The sequence below is a fragment of the Triturus cristatus genome, chromosome 1_2, assembly GCF_964204655.1.
Source record: "Triturus cristatus chromosome 1_2, aTriCri1.1, whole genome shotgun sequence".
Classification (NCBI taxonomy): domain Eukaryota; kingdom Metazoa; phylum Chordata; class Amphibia; order Caudata; family Salamandridae; genus Triturus; species Triturus cristatus.
Genome location: NC_140580.1, coordinates 701352483 through 701370026, shown reverse-complemented (window position 1 = coordinate 701370026; position 17544 = coordinate 701352483). Strand labels below are relative to the sequence as shown.

The window sequence follows — 17544 nt, the reverse complement described above, 5'->3', positions numbered from 1 at the left end:
GCCCGCGGCCGGCCGCCAGGAACTCGATGGGCCCGCTCCACAGCGAAGAATTTACTTAGGCCAACCGGGGACAGCTGCTGCAGGATAAGTTCCTCGACCACGAGGTCCACCGGGCGGCTGTCGGAGGACTCCGGTACCCCAATGATACGGATATTGTTGCGTCGGGCCCGTCCCTCGAAGTCCTCAAGCCGCCGGGCCATATGGTCGTTGACCACTCTAATGTCCCCAAGCGCGGCCCGCAGATCCGACACCTCCGCACCCAGGGTGGAGGTCCGTGTATCAAGGGCCTGGACCTTCTCGTTGGTTTTAGAGAGGTCGGCCCGAATCAGGGTGACGTCGATCGCGACAGTGTCGATCTTACGGGCCAGGGCCTCATATTGCGTCGCGATAGTTTCCCTGATGCCCTCGATGGCGCCCATAATGTCCTGTAGGGAAGGTTCCGCAGCGACGGTCGTGCCTCCCCCCGCAGCATCCGGGGAGAGGCCAGCAGCGCCAGGGGACCCCCTGCCCTGGGTATAGCGGTCCATGTTGTTGCTCTGGACCGCTCCCCCGCGTAGTGAAGCCTTGGTCTTGCGCCCCTCCGGACCCCCTTTGCCCGCCATGTGAGCGCCGTCACCCAATGGGACCTCCGATCAAGGGGTGCACGGGTGCCAGTGAAAGGACCACAGACTGTCGGTGTAGGGGTCGGAGGCGTCAGACCCGCCAGTAGCAGATGGAAGCAAACCTCGGGCAGAGGCCCAAGAGGCACCTCGCCACCCTGAGCACGCACGCCAGCTGATCTCCTGAAGGCCAAAATCGAAACCGAAAGTGCTGAATCGGTAACTGGCACCGCGCTGAGGCCGCTGTTGTTCAATTGCAGCCCGGCCCCACGGGTCACCTCCACCCCGGCCACCTCCGTCGGGTGGGTCCCAAAAGTTCCGGCGACGATAACTCAGGATTCCCAGGTCCGATTAGAATTTTGAAAAGAGATATATAGTCAGCTGGTCTTCATCTCTCAGATTCCATACACCAACTCAGGATAGTATCAGGATTTATTCCGAGGAGCAGAAAGGGTCCGGGGAGCCCTGTGCTCACGCGACCATCTTGGATGCGCGCTAGGCTCCTCCTCGACATGTGTTTTGTTCATACAAATCAAAGCTATGCCACGAATCCTGACCTCTTAAAATCTGTGGTTCACGGGCGGCAGAGAAGTAACAGGACTCTGTCTTTTCCTTCTTACTTAGAGAAGAAAAACACAGTGTCCGCTTCTGCTTTGCCGCTTCAGCTGCCCCACCCCCTCTTTCATTCTTCCCTCTCTTTCTGTCTAGTAGTTCTTCTCTTACTGAAAAGCTTGACTTCAAGATGGGGTTCCCACTCTCTTTCCTCTACTTTCTTTTATTTGCTCCCCTGTGAAATGGATCCAAAAAAGAAAATCATTTTTGCTGGAAATGTCGTATTTTAATTCTAAGGTGCAGCATCTGGAATAAAAGGTTAAAAATATGAAAAATAACTAAATAAAGTAAGACAGTGGTAGCAAACTGGCCAGATTGATTTTATTCACACCCAAACACATTAGCGTCACTTTTACAGAGTTTGCCAGTGAAGTGCTATTTTTTTTTTCTTGTCTTTGTTTTCCCGGGGCTTGCAACTAGTGCACTAATCCTGGAGGTACTGCAAAGTGTGGATTGGAAAACAAAATGTGTACTGCGGCTCTGCATCCAGGGATGTGGTCTTTTTACCATACTGCTAACGTCTTGTAAGGATATCAGCAATGGACATTGAAATGGAACCATTCAAGGCCCCTTTCAGGCAAAAGCACTCACTGATTTCTGAATAGTGAGTGTAAAAGCGTTAAGGTAACAATGTTGTTCCTGCTTGCATTTCACATGGTTTGCTAAATTTAGCATTCCCCTATGAGTGTTTGCTTTTTCCAGGATGATGTAACTTTTTTTTGTAGGCTCTTGTCTATTGCGTCATTTAAATTGAGCCTCATCCAGGTGTTTATAGCCGGCAGCAATTGGGTTGTAGTTGAAGGCAGTGTGAGTTTTTCTCAGTGGGACAGTATGGTGTTCAGTGGGGGAGACGATGTTGCACTATGGCCAGAGCTGCTGAATTTGGAACTGGGGAACCAGGTTCAGCCTTAATAACCAGTCCACCAGACGACTCTCCTGAGAGAGCACAATCCCATGCTAGACCTTAGAAGGCTTCGCAAGACCTTAGAAGCGCTGGTGTCTAAGCACCAGCAGGTGGACCCTAGCACTGGCAAGTCTGGGTTAACCTTCAAGGTTTATCCACCACAATCCATACTGAAGTTCACCTCCAGTCTTGCTAGCAGGCCTATGAAGCAGCACAGCCAAGAACAACAGTGACTCTGTCACTGAGGTCACAGGACCCTTGAGAAGGGCCAGCTCTAGGGCAGTGCAACCGGTGTGACCGGGCGCTGACTTTGGGTGGAGACATTATGTTTGAAAGTAAATAAAGGTTTTAAAAGCGCTTGCTGCCTCCTTCCTGGCCTCCAGCAATTTTCGGCAACAATACAAATGTCATGATGACTCTGGTGTTTAATGTTCTTCCTAGAGAGAGATCGGAGTTTTGTCTAGTGGAAGTTTTGACTCCTGGAAAGGTAGCACATAGGGTTAATGTGCCTGCAGCAAAGAACATGTACCATGCAGATCACAAAGTGCACATAATGTAAATAGGTCAGTGGGCTACTGCGTGTGTGTAGGTGGCTCTGTGGGTGGCTCTATTTGTGTGTTGGTTGCTCTATGTGAGTGGCTCTGTGTGGGTGGCTCTGTGTGTGTGGGTGGCTTTGTGTGTGTGGCTCTGTGTGTGGCTGCAAATGCAATAGGTCTCGCATTTAAGAGTGATTAAGCTATTGACATTGTAAATAACAATGCCGTTTCTTTAACCCCTTCCCTGCTCATGACGGAACCGTTCCGTCATGAGCCACGGTTGGCGTGTGCTCATGACGGAACGGTTCCGTCATGACAATCCTGTTGGCGGCCGCTCCGCCTGCGCGGCGCTGTTTCCCCGCCTGTGCGAGGGGACAACGCAAATGGGCGGAGTCATGACGGAACCGTTCCGTCATGAGCACAGCTCAACTGTGGCTCATGACGGAGCGGCTCCGTCATGAGCACAGGCCCGCCGCGCTGCCCCCCTGCCCCCCCCAGCGCTGCAGCGGAATGTCCGCAGCAGCGAAGGGGTTAAATGTTTTAAAAACAAAAACATAAACAAAAATAATGTCATGAGCAATGCCAATAGCTGTAACTTTAACAATGCCGAGACCATTGCATTGTAAATGCTTGTTTAATAGAAGATTCAATGGCCGAACCCTGTATAACTGCTCCATTACTTTCTAAGCTGACTTTCTAAGAGACACTCCCCAAGGTCATATTTGGCCTTTGAATCATTTCTTCATCATCAAAAGAAAAGAAAACAACCATCTTTTTCTCATATTCCTATGCTCACTCCTGAATTTACCCAAAGAGCGCCATCAGCGGTTAAAATAAGCTTTTTAACAATATAAAATCAGACCAGGAAATCTCTTTTCAATAGATCAGGAGTTTTATACAAAAGTCCATAAATGAAGAGTAGGCATAATGCCACTGTCCACTGGAACATAGTGACTAAATCTATGTGGGAAAACAGGTTGGAATATTTTCTCCAGGGTTTGAAAAATTATAGCATGTTGAATTTTTTTTTTTTTTTTAAACACGTGCATTTCTTGTTTCAATCGAGGATACAATAATCTGTCTTGAAAGCAATGTTGTGACATGGTGTCCTTTTTCACATAAGCTTGAGGGAAGGGTTGCGAGGAAAGAAAAGCAAAATAAAGTTCTCATGTGATTTCTTAATTGCAAGATGGACTTGCCAATTTCACTCCGTTTTTTATTAAATGTCCATAATGTTTGTCTTTTTTAAAAAAAAATGTATGATTTGTTTTTCTCTCTCTTGTTTTACTTTCTCGCCTATACACATAGGGCCCTATTTACAATTGTATTTTCGGACGTAAATGTAAGTTTATGGCAGAAAATACTCATGTACATCTGCAAGTGTTGATCTTACTCATCCAAGGCTTCTTTTATAGCCTATTTTTGTGCCCGAGAGAAAATGACCTTCATACGCAGCCTAGCAGCCTGGACAGTCCTTGAGTTTGGATAAAGGCAGGAGTAACACCAACAGTACAAGGGCCACCACATGTACCCTTGTATGTACCTGCCTCCCACCGACCGCTTTCAGCTGCTCCGCTTTCAATGAAACACTTGCCCCTTGCTTTGGAACGCTTCATCTTAGAGATTTGTTCAGTCACTTAAATTTGTAATGTTTCACGTCAACAGTGATACTAAGATATCTTTTATCCGTGTATCATGGAGGTGCCCTTCCTAAACAACAAAATGTGGTGTATGATGCAGTACCTCTCAATCAGGGCTTATTAGCTTCTGGCCTACCTCCAGCTCTTCCGTACAGTGTGGCTCTCTGGGAGTAAAGCCATTTGGACACCATCCATCATCGCTGTTCATCGCAACCATTGTGTGTCGATCTCTTTAATGGCGCCTGCATCCTGGAAATCCATCAATGGGAGCTGATTTGTCTTAATTGATTTCTCATTCAGGTTTCCAGGCCATCTGTGCTCCATCCATCTTTCGAGTGCAGGGGCACCCGTGGGGTGTGCTCTCTGAATGGGGAGCGTGGTGCGCGGGTGGGGGGCGATGGATGCCTTCAATGCCTCATCCAGAGTTAATCTGTTAACATTACGGTTGTGTCATGTCAGCAAATAGATAGTGTTGTTCTGTATCGCCATTCCTTTATTCGTAGGCTTCTAGGTGATTTTTGGGATTTGACTGTGCAGTGAATGTGAAATTTTCGTAGGATTGATACACGAGACATAGTAGAGTCTTTCCATAAACTACAAGGGCTTGGTTATTGTGCAACTATGCATCAAGATCACCATCGTTGAGGCCATTTCAGTGCAGATTTGCACACTCAGACATAAAGGTTTGGCTCTTGTGTAAATCTACACAAAGATACAGCACTAGCGTAACTGACGGCCATGAACATGCACAGGCACGGATGAATGAAATATGCCCGATGTTACATAATGGCAAAGAATGGCTTCTGGGAACAGGCGCCACTGCTTGAACGACATGAAATAAGTTTTTTAAAAATAGCACATTAAAGTGAGCTCCATAGCAATAGCTTTTGAAACAATAGCACACAGCGGGGCATGGGGGTGGATTAACTACCCCTCTAGGGGTTCCGTGCACAGGACTGGTGCACTATCTGTAGCGGCGTCCGGGCTGAGGGACACCAGGGCTCTCTACATCTAAGCTATAGAAGTCTTTCAAAACCAAACCTGATCAGTGGCCGTCTTCCTTTCTTGCCTTATTCCCTGTGGCACACTTGGTGTGCCACTGAACTTAAACCCAAGCATTATGCCACTGACTGTGATACTCCTATGTTGCTCCAATTAAACTGTTTCTATTACGTTTTTTTCCAGAAGCCGTTCTGCTCCAACAAACTAAATTCTACATGATTTATATGCCACACTGTTCCACGATGGTTGTTTTTGGGCAAATAAATGCAAAACTTTGTATCTTTTTGTTGCACTATGACAAGTGAAGCTGTTTTGAAACAGTTCACCCTTAGTTCACCTTGAGGTGCTTAGTCTTGTAAAATAAATACAGATCACGGATTGGACTGAGTCACAAGATAGTGATCTACCCAAAAAGAAAATAACTAAATAAACAAATACATTTGGAAGCCGACTATAGATTGACCCACTTCCTGGTTTTCAAACACTCCTGTTAGAAGGTATACTTTAGACAAAATGTAGCACTGGAAGAACTGAAAAATGTATGCTGGGTCATAATTTCCTCAAACAATGACCTTGGATATTGTGTCAGGTATGTACTTAAAAACATTAACGTAGATCCTTTCTGTGAACTCCGCCTACAATAGATGGGCACTGGTTAGTTACAAAGTAGGCACATTTTTATATAGCTGAACATGAGAGATGAAAATGCTAATTGTGAATATTTTCCACCAGAGTTATCCTTAATAATCACCAGCACTTTTTCTCAGAATACTCACCTGTTCATGCTCAAAACAAGAAATAAAATGGCCGTCCAGGGCAAGGGATTCATGCTCTGTTCTCGAGGACATAAAGGGATCTTCAGCAGGCGGGTTGCTTATGAACACAAGCGAGGGGCTTCTGCTTACGGTGTTCAATCAATCCTTCAAGGATTCTCGCCAAAGTTATTGGAGCATTCCATCTCTAATGCTGGAGAGTTGTTGGTACAGGAAAGTAACCTTTCTTTCATTTTAGTCAGAAGAAAACTCAGGACTATGAAAAACAGAAATGAAGTGTTCCAAAATACATGGGCTGATGATAGTCCTTTCTCCCTATTCTTTTTTCCAGATTGAGGAAGATACGTGGCAGAAATACTACCTGGAAGGAGTGGCAAATGAAATGTATACAGAATATCTCTCTAGTGCCTTTGTGGGTCTGTCTTTCCCGGCAGTTTGTGAGTAAGTAGATGCTTATACTATACGTTCATTTTGGCAACTGTATGTTTCTGAAAACAATTAAGGGGCATATTATCAAGCACAGCGTTAAAATTATCGCCGCTTTAGCGGAAGAAAACTGCCGCTAAAGCGGCGATTATGAGCTTGATAATATGCCGCAGAGAATTCCAATAGAAGCCCATGATGACACCAGAATATGGGCTTCTATGGGAATTCTCTACGGCATATTATCAAGCCCATTATCGCCGCTTTAGCGGCCATTTTCTGCCGCTAAAGCGGCGATAATTTTAACGCCGTTTCTTGATAATATGCCCCCATGTTGGTCAAAGGAGCTGAAGCTCAGGCCATGCATAATAATTTGGAGTGCAGAGAAAGGACACAAACCTAAATTATCTGCAGCTGCGCACTTATCCTCAGCCCTGTCTTAGCCTCCAGACCGCAACAAAACCACTCTTTCTCGCTCCATGAAGGTCATCTGGTTCCTCATCTTTGAAACTCTCATGGTTGGTTCTTGAATGCATTATGTTTTGTCTTAACTTGTTTGTGTTTCACTGCTGATCAGATTTTTAGAAGCCTTCTTTCTTCCACCATTTTTATTTGTTTTTCTTCCCATTCAGAAATGTTTTCCGCTCCGCCATTCTCCTACTGTCCTATCAGGAATTGCCTTTTGGTTGAGGAGGTAGGCTTTTTGACAAGAGATTTTGGGGCATATTTACAAGCCCCTAACAACACTTTTTTTTGACGCTCTGGTGGCATTGCTCTCAACCCAATATTTACAAGGTGGCATTCAGCCACTTAACATGGCTTAACGCCACCTTATAAATATGCTCCTTACCTCAGCAGTCTGCTACCGCAAGGGAACGGGCAATGGGTGTTGCTGTGGGCGTTCCGCCGCAACACCCATTGTTTTTTGACGCTGCCCCATATTTACAAGGTATGGGGCAGCACCAAAAATAAGACCAGGAGATACCTGGTCTTAAATAGGCAATACAAGGAGAAATGTTTTATTTTTCCTCGTATTTTGCATTCGGCAGCACACATAGAAAGAGCAAATCATCTGTAAAGATTGTTTATGTGCTGAAAAGTGTTCCTTCCTGCACATAAACAATCACCCCTGCAGTGCAGGCGCTCTTCCAACATGTCGTAAGGGTGCCAGCGCTGGTGCTAGGCAGCTTTTTTAGCACCAGTGCTAGGGGAAATGCAGGGGTGCAGCGAATTGTTGTAATTACGGTGCATCTCTACGTTTAAAAAATGTTGGAGCATGGTATTAGCAATTTTGGAGTAGTGCCGCGCTCCGACATTTTTTGTAAATATCCGCCTTTGTTCCGTAGACATCTGTTTTCCCTCTTTGCTTGCACAGGCCATAAGTCACTCTTTCCAAAGCTGCACATGCACTAGGGGGAAATGGCAGTTCTGTTTTCTCGGTTTGACATGGTTGGGAAAGAGTGCTGGGCCTGTGGGGCAATGACCATGTGCACTATGAATGAGAGGGAATCCAGGGTTTCACAACAATGGTAGGAAATGTGTAAGGTCTGTCCAGCATTCCATTAATGAGACAGTGATTACAAGCTGTTTGTCTGAAAATGCAAGGAGCTCCAATGGTCTCTCTGCTGATGATTTGAATAAACATAGGAGTACCATGCCGTCGCCTCCCTTAGGCTTTGGCATCTCCACAACTACCATCAACCTCTGCTCTAGAGGTTGCAGAACCCCATGAGGTGATCAGTGATCCCTTACCCTGACGGAAAATTGAATCACTGTGCTCACTCTAACTCGAGCTTGTCTCTGGACTCCCATCAATATCTTGACAGACTGTGACTTGTGTAGTATTTTGTGAGTAGTTCTAGTTCTATCTTATTATTACTCGGTCCATTTCACAAGGAAGAGGTTTACAATATCTACTCTTTGTAATATCACCCTGTGGTACGTCTGTTGTGTTGCCACATGGAAGCTACATATTTCTCGATGGACTCTTAGCATGATTCTGCTACTACCACGGACTCCGCGGCAGTGGTTAATTTGTAAAAAACATAAGTGTTGGGGCTCTTGCCAGGAGGCAGCTTCACTGGCCTATTTCTCCTGTTAGCACCGCCTAAAACAGAACCAACTACTAACCATAAAAGTGAAGGAGAGGATGTGGCATAATGGCCAGAGCTGCCGACTTCATAACTGAGAAACCACTTTTGAATCTCGGCGCCAGCTCAATATCCTGTGATTCTGGGCAAATCCCTTAATCTCCCCATGATACCATAAATGGTGCTCATGAAAAGCGCCAGTGTTGATGATTAAGTACCGGAGCTGAGCACCGGAAACCACCGGCTCAAATTATGCACTGCTCCATGGTCAAGCAACGCTCACAGATTGGCTTGATTAGTTTGGTGGCTTCCAAGAAGACCTCATTTCAAAGTAGTATTCACTGTTTTGTTTTCTCCACTGTTCAATGGTTCGAATCTGAGCAAGATTCTTTGGCAAAAGAGCGTTGTTACGTACCTGTAGCACTGGCTTTTAAATTAGGATTGACCTGTCCACTATTCACCATGGCTTTTCTCAGTTTTCTGTGTAAACAATATGAATGAGCAATTCCATTAGTGCCTAAGTGTAGCACATTATTGGATTGTACCAACTTCTGGAAATTAAATCAAGGTTATACATCTGAGGAAGATGCACAGGCGATAAAACAGATGACACGTGTAAGGAGCTTTAGCATATTACCTTTGGGATGTGTTTTAAATTTAAACCCATAAAATTAGACATGGTCCTAGACAGTTTTTTTTTATTTGGCTGTTTTTGTTTGTGCACACTTTATTCCTATTTATTACAACATTTTGTGTGTGAGTACATGTTAGAGCTGATCAGCACACACCATGTTTTCATTTTGCAGCATTTGTAAAGGGTGAACCTAGTCTTGAAGGAGCACAACATTACCCAGAGGAGTGTAGCAAGGAATGACACACATACATAGAAGTAAATTAAACAGGTTTACATTTTTAATGGAGTGGTGGATAATGGGGGTATAATTGAGGGTGAAGTAAAGTGTGTGAATTTGTGGTCCATGCGAGAGTTCTCCTCCAGCAGGCCTTTGGAGGCATTTGATGGATAAACCTTGACAATTCTAGGTTGGAACAGTGAAGGATTATTAGTCACGGCAGGCAAAATAAAATTTTGCTGCTAAAGTGCTCCCAAATTATAAATAACTGTCCTTTTTCTCGTAAATTGGCACAACCTTGTAGTAGCACCCTGAGACCTTACTTTGCCTATTTGATGCACCAGCCTTGCTTCTGGGGCTACCTTGTAAAGATGCTTTCCTAGAAAGTTTCTGGCAGCAGGAGCTCAGAAAATGTTGTCTGAAGACAGGTTATTTTAGCTCGTTTCTAGAAGCTGAAGAAGGATGGGGTACGTTTGATGGGGAGGCGGCCTTATCAGATCCCGAGTGCACTGTTGGGGTTGGTTTCTTTAGTCCAAAACTGTTTCAGCTTAAATATCAAATGGCTCAAGACAGGGAGTCACCAACCTAGATGACAAGCTTGTTGAAGAAGAGGATACCACAGACTTGGAAGCAGAGATGTTTTAAGGCATGGGCAAAGTGAACTCTATCCCCTTAGGGTGGCTCCTACCAGATTGTTCTCAGCTTTTCCCCGGAACTATCTGTCTTATTCTGTCTTATTCTAACAGTCTTAACATGGATTGCTGCTAAAATGTAAATGTGCACTTCTTTTCATTTATGTCTTTAGTAAGGGGGAGATGGGGTCATGTGGGAGTTTTATACAGAAATTTTGCAGCTAAAAGTTTTAGACCCATTTAACATCCATAAAAAGTTGTATTTATAGTTAAACAAAGTCTCACCCATAAGTAATGGGAGGGGACCAATGGGACTAGTTCTAATAACACTATTAAACTGTTGCTATACCAAAATATTGAAAACTCAAATTGTACTGTTTTCCCTTCTGGTGGATGTGTATTGAACTTTAGGGCTCGTATTTGCTAACCCTTCGGGCGGGGATTGCATTACTTCTGTAACTCAAACCCAGCGCAAAGCATTGTGGCGGTATTTACTTTCAATGCAAATCAGGTTGGAGCCAAAGTAAGGTACAGTAGTACTATGAAATACTTTTTGCAACTTTGTGTCAAGGGGACGTGCCCTGGGTGACACATGGGCGTTCAGCCACCCATTGCTTTTGACACGCATCATTATCCATTACCATTTTTAGACAGTGTTTTGCACCAAAACCATACACTTCCTAAAGGAAGGAGTTAAGTAGGAGAAATGTTTTATTTCTCCATACTTCCCAAACTTTGCATATGTGCTGCATTTTACAAGTACTAAAGCATAGTTCTTGTACTGGAAGGGTTTCCTACCAGTAAAAAACCTACGCTTGGCAGCACACCCACATCCTTGCTCTAATGGTAGCCTAATAAAGCAGCGCTGAGGGAGAGAACAACATAGCTTAGTAGATATAGTGTTATTTTACGCTCTCCCTTTAACGCAAAGCAGTACAGCATTTTTGGTTGGTTGTCAGTGAGCTAAAAATGCATTATAAATTACAAGTACTTTTGAACAGGGGCCCCCAAAATATATTTGGCCCCGGGGCCCCAAAATTCTTAAGATGTCCCTGCTTGGAAGAACAGAATTTGGAGATTACCCAGTGCGTCACAGACGTGGTCATATCGGAAATTGCCTGGACAATGTAGCTTTGCTACGATCTACCAATCAGCCTGCTGCATAAGGTGGTAACATGCCGCAGAGGTCTCTCTTGCATTACAAACTGCTCATTTCACATCAGCAGCATTCGGCTTTTAGTCGTGAAATTTTCTGGATAGTGCATTAAAAGTGATTGCTTAACATAAATGTCACCATGTGGACATGCACTGTACCGTCACCGAGAAATGACAAGAGGAATTCACATAGCATGGGGGGATCTCGGCAACTACATGCTGTTGTTACATGTCAGGGCCAGCAGAAAAGAAAGTCAGAGGAACCACGTGATGACATCACAGAGTAGACGTAAAGGGTAATTACAGAATAGACACATAGGGGGACATCACATAACAGACATAAAGGCAAATCCCATAATAGCCGCATGGGTTGGCGTCACAGAGCAGATACAAAGGGAAGTCAGATCAACCCCATCGAAGCAGACACAAAGAGACATCCGAACAATCACATGATGAAATCACAGAGGAGGCACAAAGGGAAATCGCAGAGTAGCCATATGGTGTGACATCACACAGCAAACACAATGGAGTACCACAAAGTAATCTGCATACTGTGACGCCCATCAGGGGTAACAGGTGCTATATGAATGCAAACCTTTCTTCCCCTTCTGTCTCTCTGCTAAATAACTAACCTATCCACCACTTAAAATTTACATGCATGTTTCACTATACTAATTCAACACTAATCCTCTAAGGGTCCCAGAGTATTGTGCTACTCGCTGAAAAAGCACTTCGACACCTTGTTAGGGGTAGTAAGCGCAATACAAATGCAATTACAATACAATACAATACATCACATAGCAATCACAAAGGGGTATTCAGGGCTTTAAGTGGGATGAAAAAACTGGGGGGTCTCTCAAATGGGCGTGGCCAATGTAATTAATGGCGTGGGTTAATACCACATCAGCTAAAAATCTGTGCTTAGCACAATATGCCACCTGACTGGTATTTTGCTGCTTCTGTCATTGCATCCGGATATAGGATAAAAGAAGCAACATTACACCTACAACAAGCCAGGACTATTGGCTTTGCCGATGGTTTGTAGTTGCACATGATAAATAAGCACCAACTACGGCTTCATTGTATATTACACTGAAAATGCTTCGGTTCTGACATGATGAGACTATGAAAGAACCATAGTGAGTCTCTCTGAAGTTACATCAAAGGAAGTGAAGGGTGGAAATGCTGCAGAGTTACGATTTGTTTTTTCCCCTGATAGTGAGGGCTAGATTGGAGCCCGATAGGGACCCGTCTCAGCACCTGCTTTTTAGCAGTGCCGGTCCTGAGAACAGGCAGGACCCGGCCCACTTAAAACCGTGGGGGTATCAGAGAAACGTAAGCTGGTCAAAGAGCGAACACAAAAGGGTTCATTGAACAATCATAATTGAAGGTCTCAGGGCAGCCATGCGCTGTTACATAACAGTACAAAAAAGGCAAAGTAACCACATGCTGACATCACCTACCAAACAAAAAGGGAAGTCGCAGAGCAGTCACAGCCTGTGACATCACAGAGCAAACACAATAGAGCGTCACAATGCAACCACGTGGTATAACACTGCAGATCAAACAAAGAGACAATCACAGAATATCCCTTAGCTGTGATATCACAGGGCAAACCCAGTGTTGTGTCACTGAGGAGCCACATGCAGTGACATCACAGAGCATACACAATAGAGCATCACAATGCAACCACGTGGTATAACACTGCATATCAAACAAAAGAGGCAATCACAGAATATCCCTTAGCTGTGATATCACAGGGCAAACCCAGTGTTGTGTCACTGAGGAGCCACATGCAGTGACATCACCGAGCATACACAATAGAGCATCACAATGCAACCACGTGGTATAACACTGCAGATCAAACAAAGAGACAATCACAGAATATCCCTTAGCTGTGATATCACAGGGCAAACCCAGTGTTGTGTCACTGAGGAGCCACATGCAGTGACATCACAGAGCAAACACAATAGAGCGTCACAATGCAACCACGTGGTATAACACTGCAGATCAAACAAAGAGACAATCACAGAATATCCCTTAGCTGTGATATCACAGGGCAAACCCATTGTTGTGTCACTGAGGAGCCACATGCAGTGACATCACCGAGCATACACAATAGAGCATCACAATGCAACCACGTGGTATAACATTGCAGATCAAACAAAGAGACAATCACAGAATATTCCTTAGCTGTGATATCACAGGGCAAACCCAGTGTTGTGTCACTGAGGAGCCACATGCAGTGACATCACAGAGCATACACAATAGAGCATCACAATGCAACCACGTGGTATAACACTGCAGATCAAACAAAAGAGGTAATCACAGAATATCCCTTAGCTGTGATATCACAGGGCAAACCCAGTGTTGTGTCACTGAGGAGCCGCATGCAGTGACATCACAGAGCATACACAATAGAGCATCACAATGCAACCACGTGGTATAACACTGCATATCAAACAAAAGAGGCAATCACAGAATATCCCTTAGCTGTGATATCACTGGGCAAACCCAGTGTTGTGTCACTGAGGAGCCACATGCAGTGACATCACCGAGCATACACAATAGAGCATCACAATGCAACCACGTGGTATAACACTGCAGATCAAACAAAGAGACAATCACAGAATATCCCTTAGCTGTGATATCACAGGGCAAACCCAGTGTTGTGTCACTGAGGAGCCACATGCAGTGACATCACAGAGCATACACAATAGAGCATCACAATGCAACCACGTGGTATAACACTGCATATCAAACAAAAGAGGCAATCACAGAATATCCCTTAGCTGTGATATCACAGGGCAAACCCAGTGTTGTGTCACTGAGGAGCCGCATGCAGTGACATCACAGAGCATACACAATAGAGCATCACAATGCAACCACTTGGTACAACACTGCAGATCAAACAAAAGAGACAATCACAGAATATCCCTTAGCTGTGATATCACAGGGCAAACCCAGTGTTGTGTCACTGAGGAGCCACATGCAGTGACATCACAGAGCAAACACAATAGAGCATCACAATGCAACCACGTGGTATAACACTGCAGATCAAACAAAGAGACAATCACAGAATATCCCTTAGCTGTGATATCACAGGGCAAACCCATTGTTGTGTCACTGAGGAGCCACATGCAGTGACATCACCGAGCATACACAATAGAGCATCACAATGCAACTACGTGGTATAACACTGCAGATCAAACAAAGAGACAATCACAGAATATCCCTTAGCTGTGATATCACAGGGCAAACCCAGTGTTGTGTCACTGAGGAGCCACATGCAGTGACATCACAGAGCATACACAATAGAGCATCACAATGCAACCACGTGGTATAACACTGCAGATCAAACAAAAGAGGTAATCACAGAATATCCCTTAGCTGTGATATCACAGGGCAAACTCAGTGTTGTGTCACTGAGGAGCCGCATGCAGTGACATCACAGAGCATACACAATAGAGCATCACAATGCAACCACGTGGTATAACACTGCATATCAAACAAAAGAGGCAATCACAGAATATCCCTTAGCTGTGATATCACAGGGCAAACCCAGTGTTGTGTCACTGAGGAGCCACATGCAGTGACATCACCGAGCATACACAATAGAGCATCACAATGCAACCACGTGGTATAACACTGCAGATCAAACAAAGAGACAATCACAGAATATCCCTTAGCTGTGATATCACAGGGCAAACCCAGTGTTGTGTCACTGAGGAGCCACATGCAGTGACATCACAGAGCATACACAATAGAGCATCACAATGCAACCACGTGGTATAACACTGCATATCAAACAAAAGACGTAATCACAGAATATCCCTTAGCTGTGATATCACAGGGCAAACCCAGTGTTGTGTCACTGAGGAGCCGCATGCAGTGACATCACAGAGCATACGCAATAGAGCATCACAATGCAACCACGTGGTACAACACTGCAGATCAAACAAAAGAGACAATCACAGAATATCCCTTAGCTGTGATATCACAGGGCAAACCCATTGTTGTGTCACTGAGAAGCCACATGCAGTGACATCACCGAGCATACACAATAGAGCATCACAATGCAACCACGTGGTATAACACTGCAGATCAAACAAAGAGACAATCACAGAATATTCCTTAGCTGTGATATCACAGGGCAAACCCAGTGTTGTGTCACTGAGGAGCCACATGCAGTGACATCACAGAGCATACACAATAGAGCATCACAATGCAACCACGTGGTATAACACTGCAGATCAAACAAAAGAGGTAATCACAGAATATCCCTTAGCTGTGATATCACAGGGCAAACCCAGTGTTGTGTCACTGAGGAGCCGCATGCAGTGACATCACAGAGCATACACAATAGAGCATCACAATGCAACCACGTGGTATAACACTCCATATCAAACAAAAGAGGCAATCACAGAATATCCCTTAGCTGTGATATCACAGGGCAAACCCAGTGTTGTGTCACTGAGGAGCCACATGCAGTGACATCACCGAGCATACACAATAGAGCATCACAATGCAACCACGTGGTATAACACTGCAGATCAAACAAAGAGACAATCACAGAATATCCCTTAGCTGTGATATCACAGGGCAAACCCAGTGTTGTGTCACTGAGGAGCCACATGCAGTGACATCACAGAGCATACACAATAGAGCATCACAATGCAACCACGTGGTATAACACTGCATATCAAACAAAAGAGGCAATCACAGAATATCCCTTAGCTGTGATATCACAGGGCAAACCCAGTGTTGTGTCACTGAGGAGCCGCATGCAGTGACATCACAGAGCATACACAATAGAGCATCACAATGCAACCACGTGGTACAACACTGCAGATCAAACAAAAGAGACAATCACAAAATATCCCTTAGCTGTGATATCACAGGGCAAACCCAGTGTTGTGTCACTGAGGAGCCACATGCAGTGACATCACAGAGCAAACACAATAGAGCGTCACAATGCAACCACGTGGTATAACACTGCAGATCAAACAAAGAGACAATCACAGAATATCCCTTAGCTGTGATATCACAGGGCAAACCCATTGTTGTGTCACTGAGGAGCCACATGCAGTGACATCACCGAGCATACACAATAGAGCATCACAATGCAACCACGTGGTATAACACTGCAGATCAAACAAAGAGACAATCACAGAATTTCCCTTAGCTGTGATATCACAGGGCAAACCCAGTGTTGTGTCACTGAGGAGCCACATACAGTGACATCACAGAGCATACACAATAGAGCATCACAATGCAACCACGTGGTATAACACTGCAGATCAAACAAAAGAGGTAATCACAGAATATCCCTTAGCTGTGATATCACAGGGCAAACCCAGTGTTGTGTCACTGAGGAGCCGCATGCAGTGACATCACAGAGCATACACAATAGAGCATCACAATGCAACCACGTGGTATAACACTGCATATCAAACAAAAGAGGCATTCACAGAATATCCCTTAGCTGTGATATCACAGGGCAAACCCAGTGTTGTGTCACTGAGGAGCCACATGCAGTGACATCACCGAGCATACACAATAGAGCATCACAATGCAACCACGTGGTATAACACTGCAGATCAAACAAAGAGACATAGTGACCACACCGTCATCCGCTTCAATCAACACGCATGCACAGACGTCACCCAATGATTACACTGACACTTTCTTTGTGGGTGAAGAACTGCTGCAGGTTTATTTCATACAACATAGTATGACAATAAAATTGGGTTATCTTACGGGCGATCCAGGGCAAGCAGCCCCTAGCTGCTCCGCCCGCCTGGTGAGCCAGCACACACGGTGGGTCGATGCCCAGCAGTGTGGCACATAATTATTTTCAGATCATCCACTGGGTCACGTGATCTGTCTCCTACTCCCGCCCCTTCTGACAGGGGCGGAGCGTGTTGTGGCACACCCCCGGTTGGTCAGGCCCCCCAACCACCCGAAGGACTAACGGGGCGCCGTCGCGGTCTTCCCAGAACCCCCTTCGGCTCCTGGACCTTGGCTCGGGCACCCTTACTGTGCCGGACAGGGGTACCCTTACTGTACCGCCTGTCGCAGAGGTACCCTTACTGTACCCGTCTGCATCCAGATCTCCCTGTAACTCCGCCACAGCTCTGGGGAGGCTACCGTCGCTGCCAGAGCCCCCCTTCCTCCCTTCGCTGTTTATAGGTGCCCTGCCCCTGCGAGCCAGCTTTTAGTGGGCTAAATAATGGGTCCTGTTCTGTAACCGTAAATATACGGCATTAATTTGCAACATTACTCAGAAGCCCGGGGCAGACTAACAAAGAATGTCTTTTGGCCCCA

At 45.2% G+C, this 17544-nt stretch overlaps 1 protein-coding gene across 6 annotated transcripts in view; it reads left to right on the top strand.

Annotated features, from left to right (window-relative positions):
* KCNMA1 (potassium calcium-activated channel subfamily M alpha 1) overlaps nt 1–17544 on the top strand; it is a 1447720-nt gene that overhangs the window by 959413 nt on the left and 470763 nt on the right. For all 6 annotated transcript variants that reach the window (XM_085608566.1, XM_085608564.1, XM_085608561.1 and 3 more), the window contains exon 15: nt 6398–6507. In XM_085608566.1, the coding sequence (XP_085464692.1) occupies nt 6398–6507 (110 nt within the window). The remainder of the gene's footprint in view (nt 1–6397; nt 6508–17544) is intronic.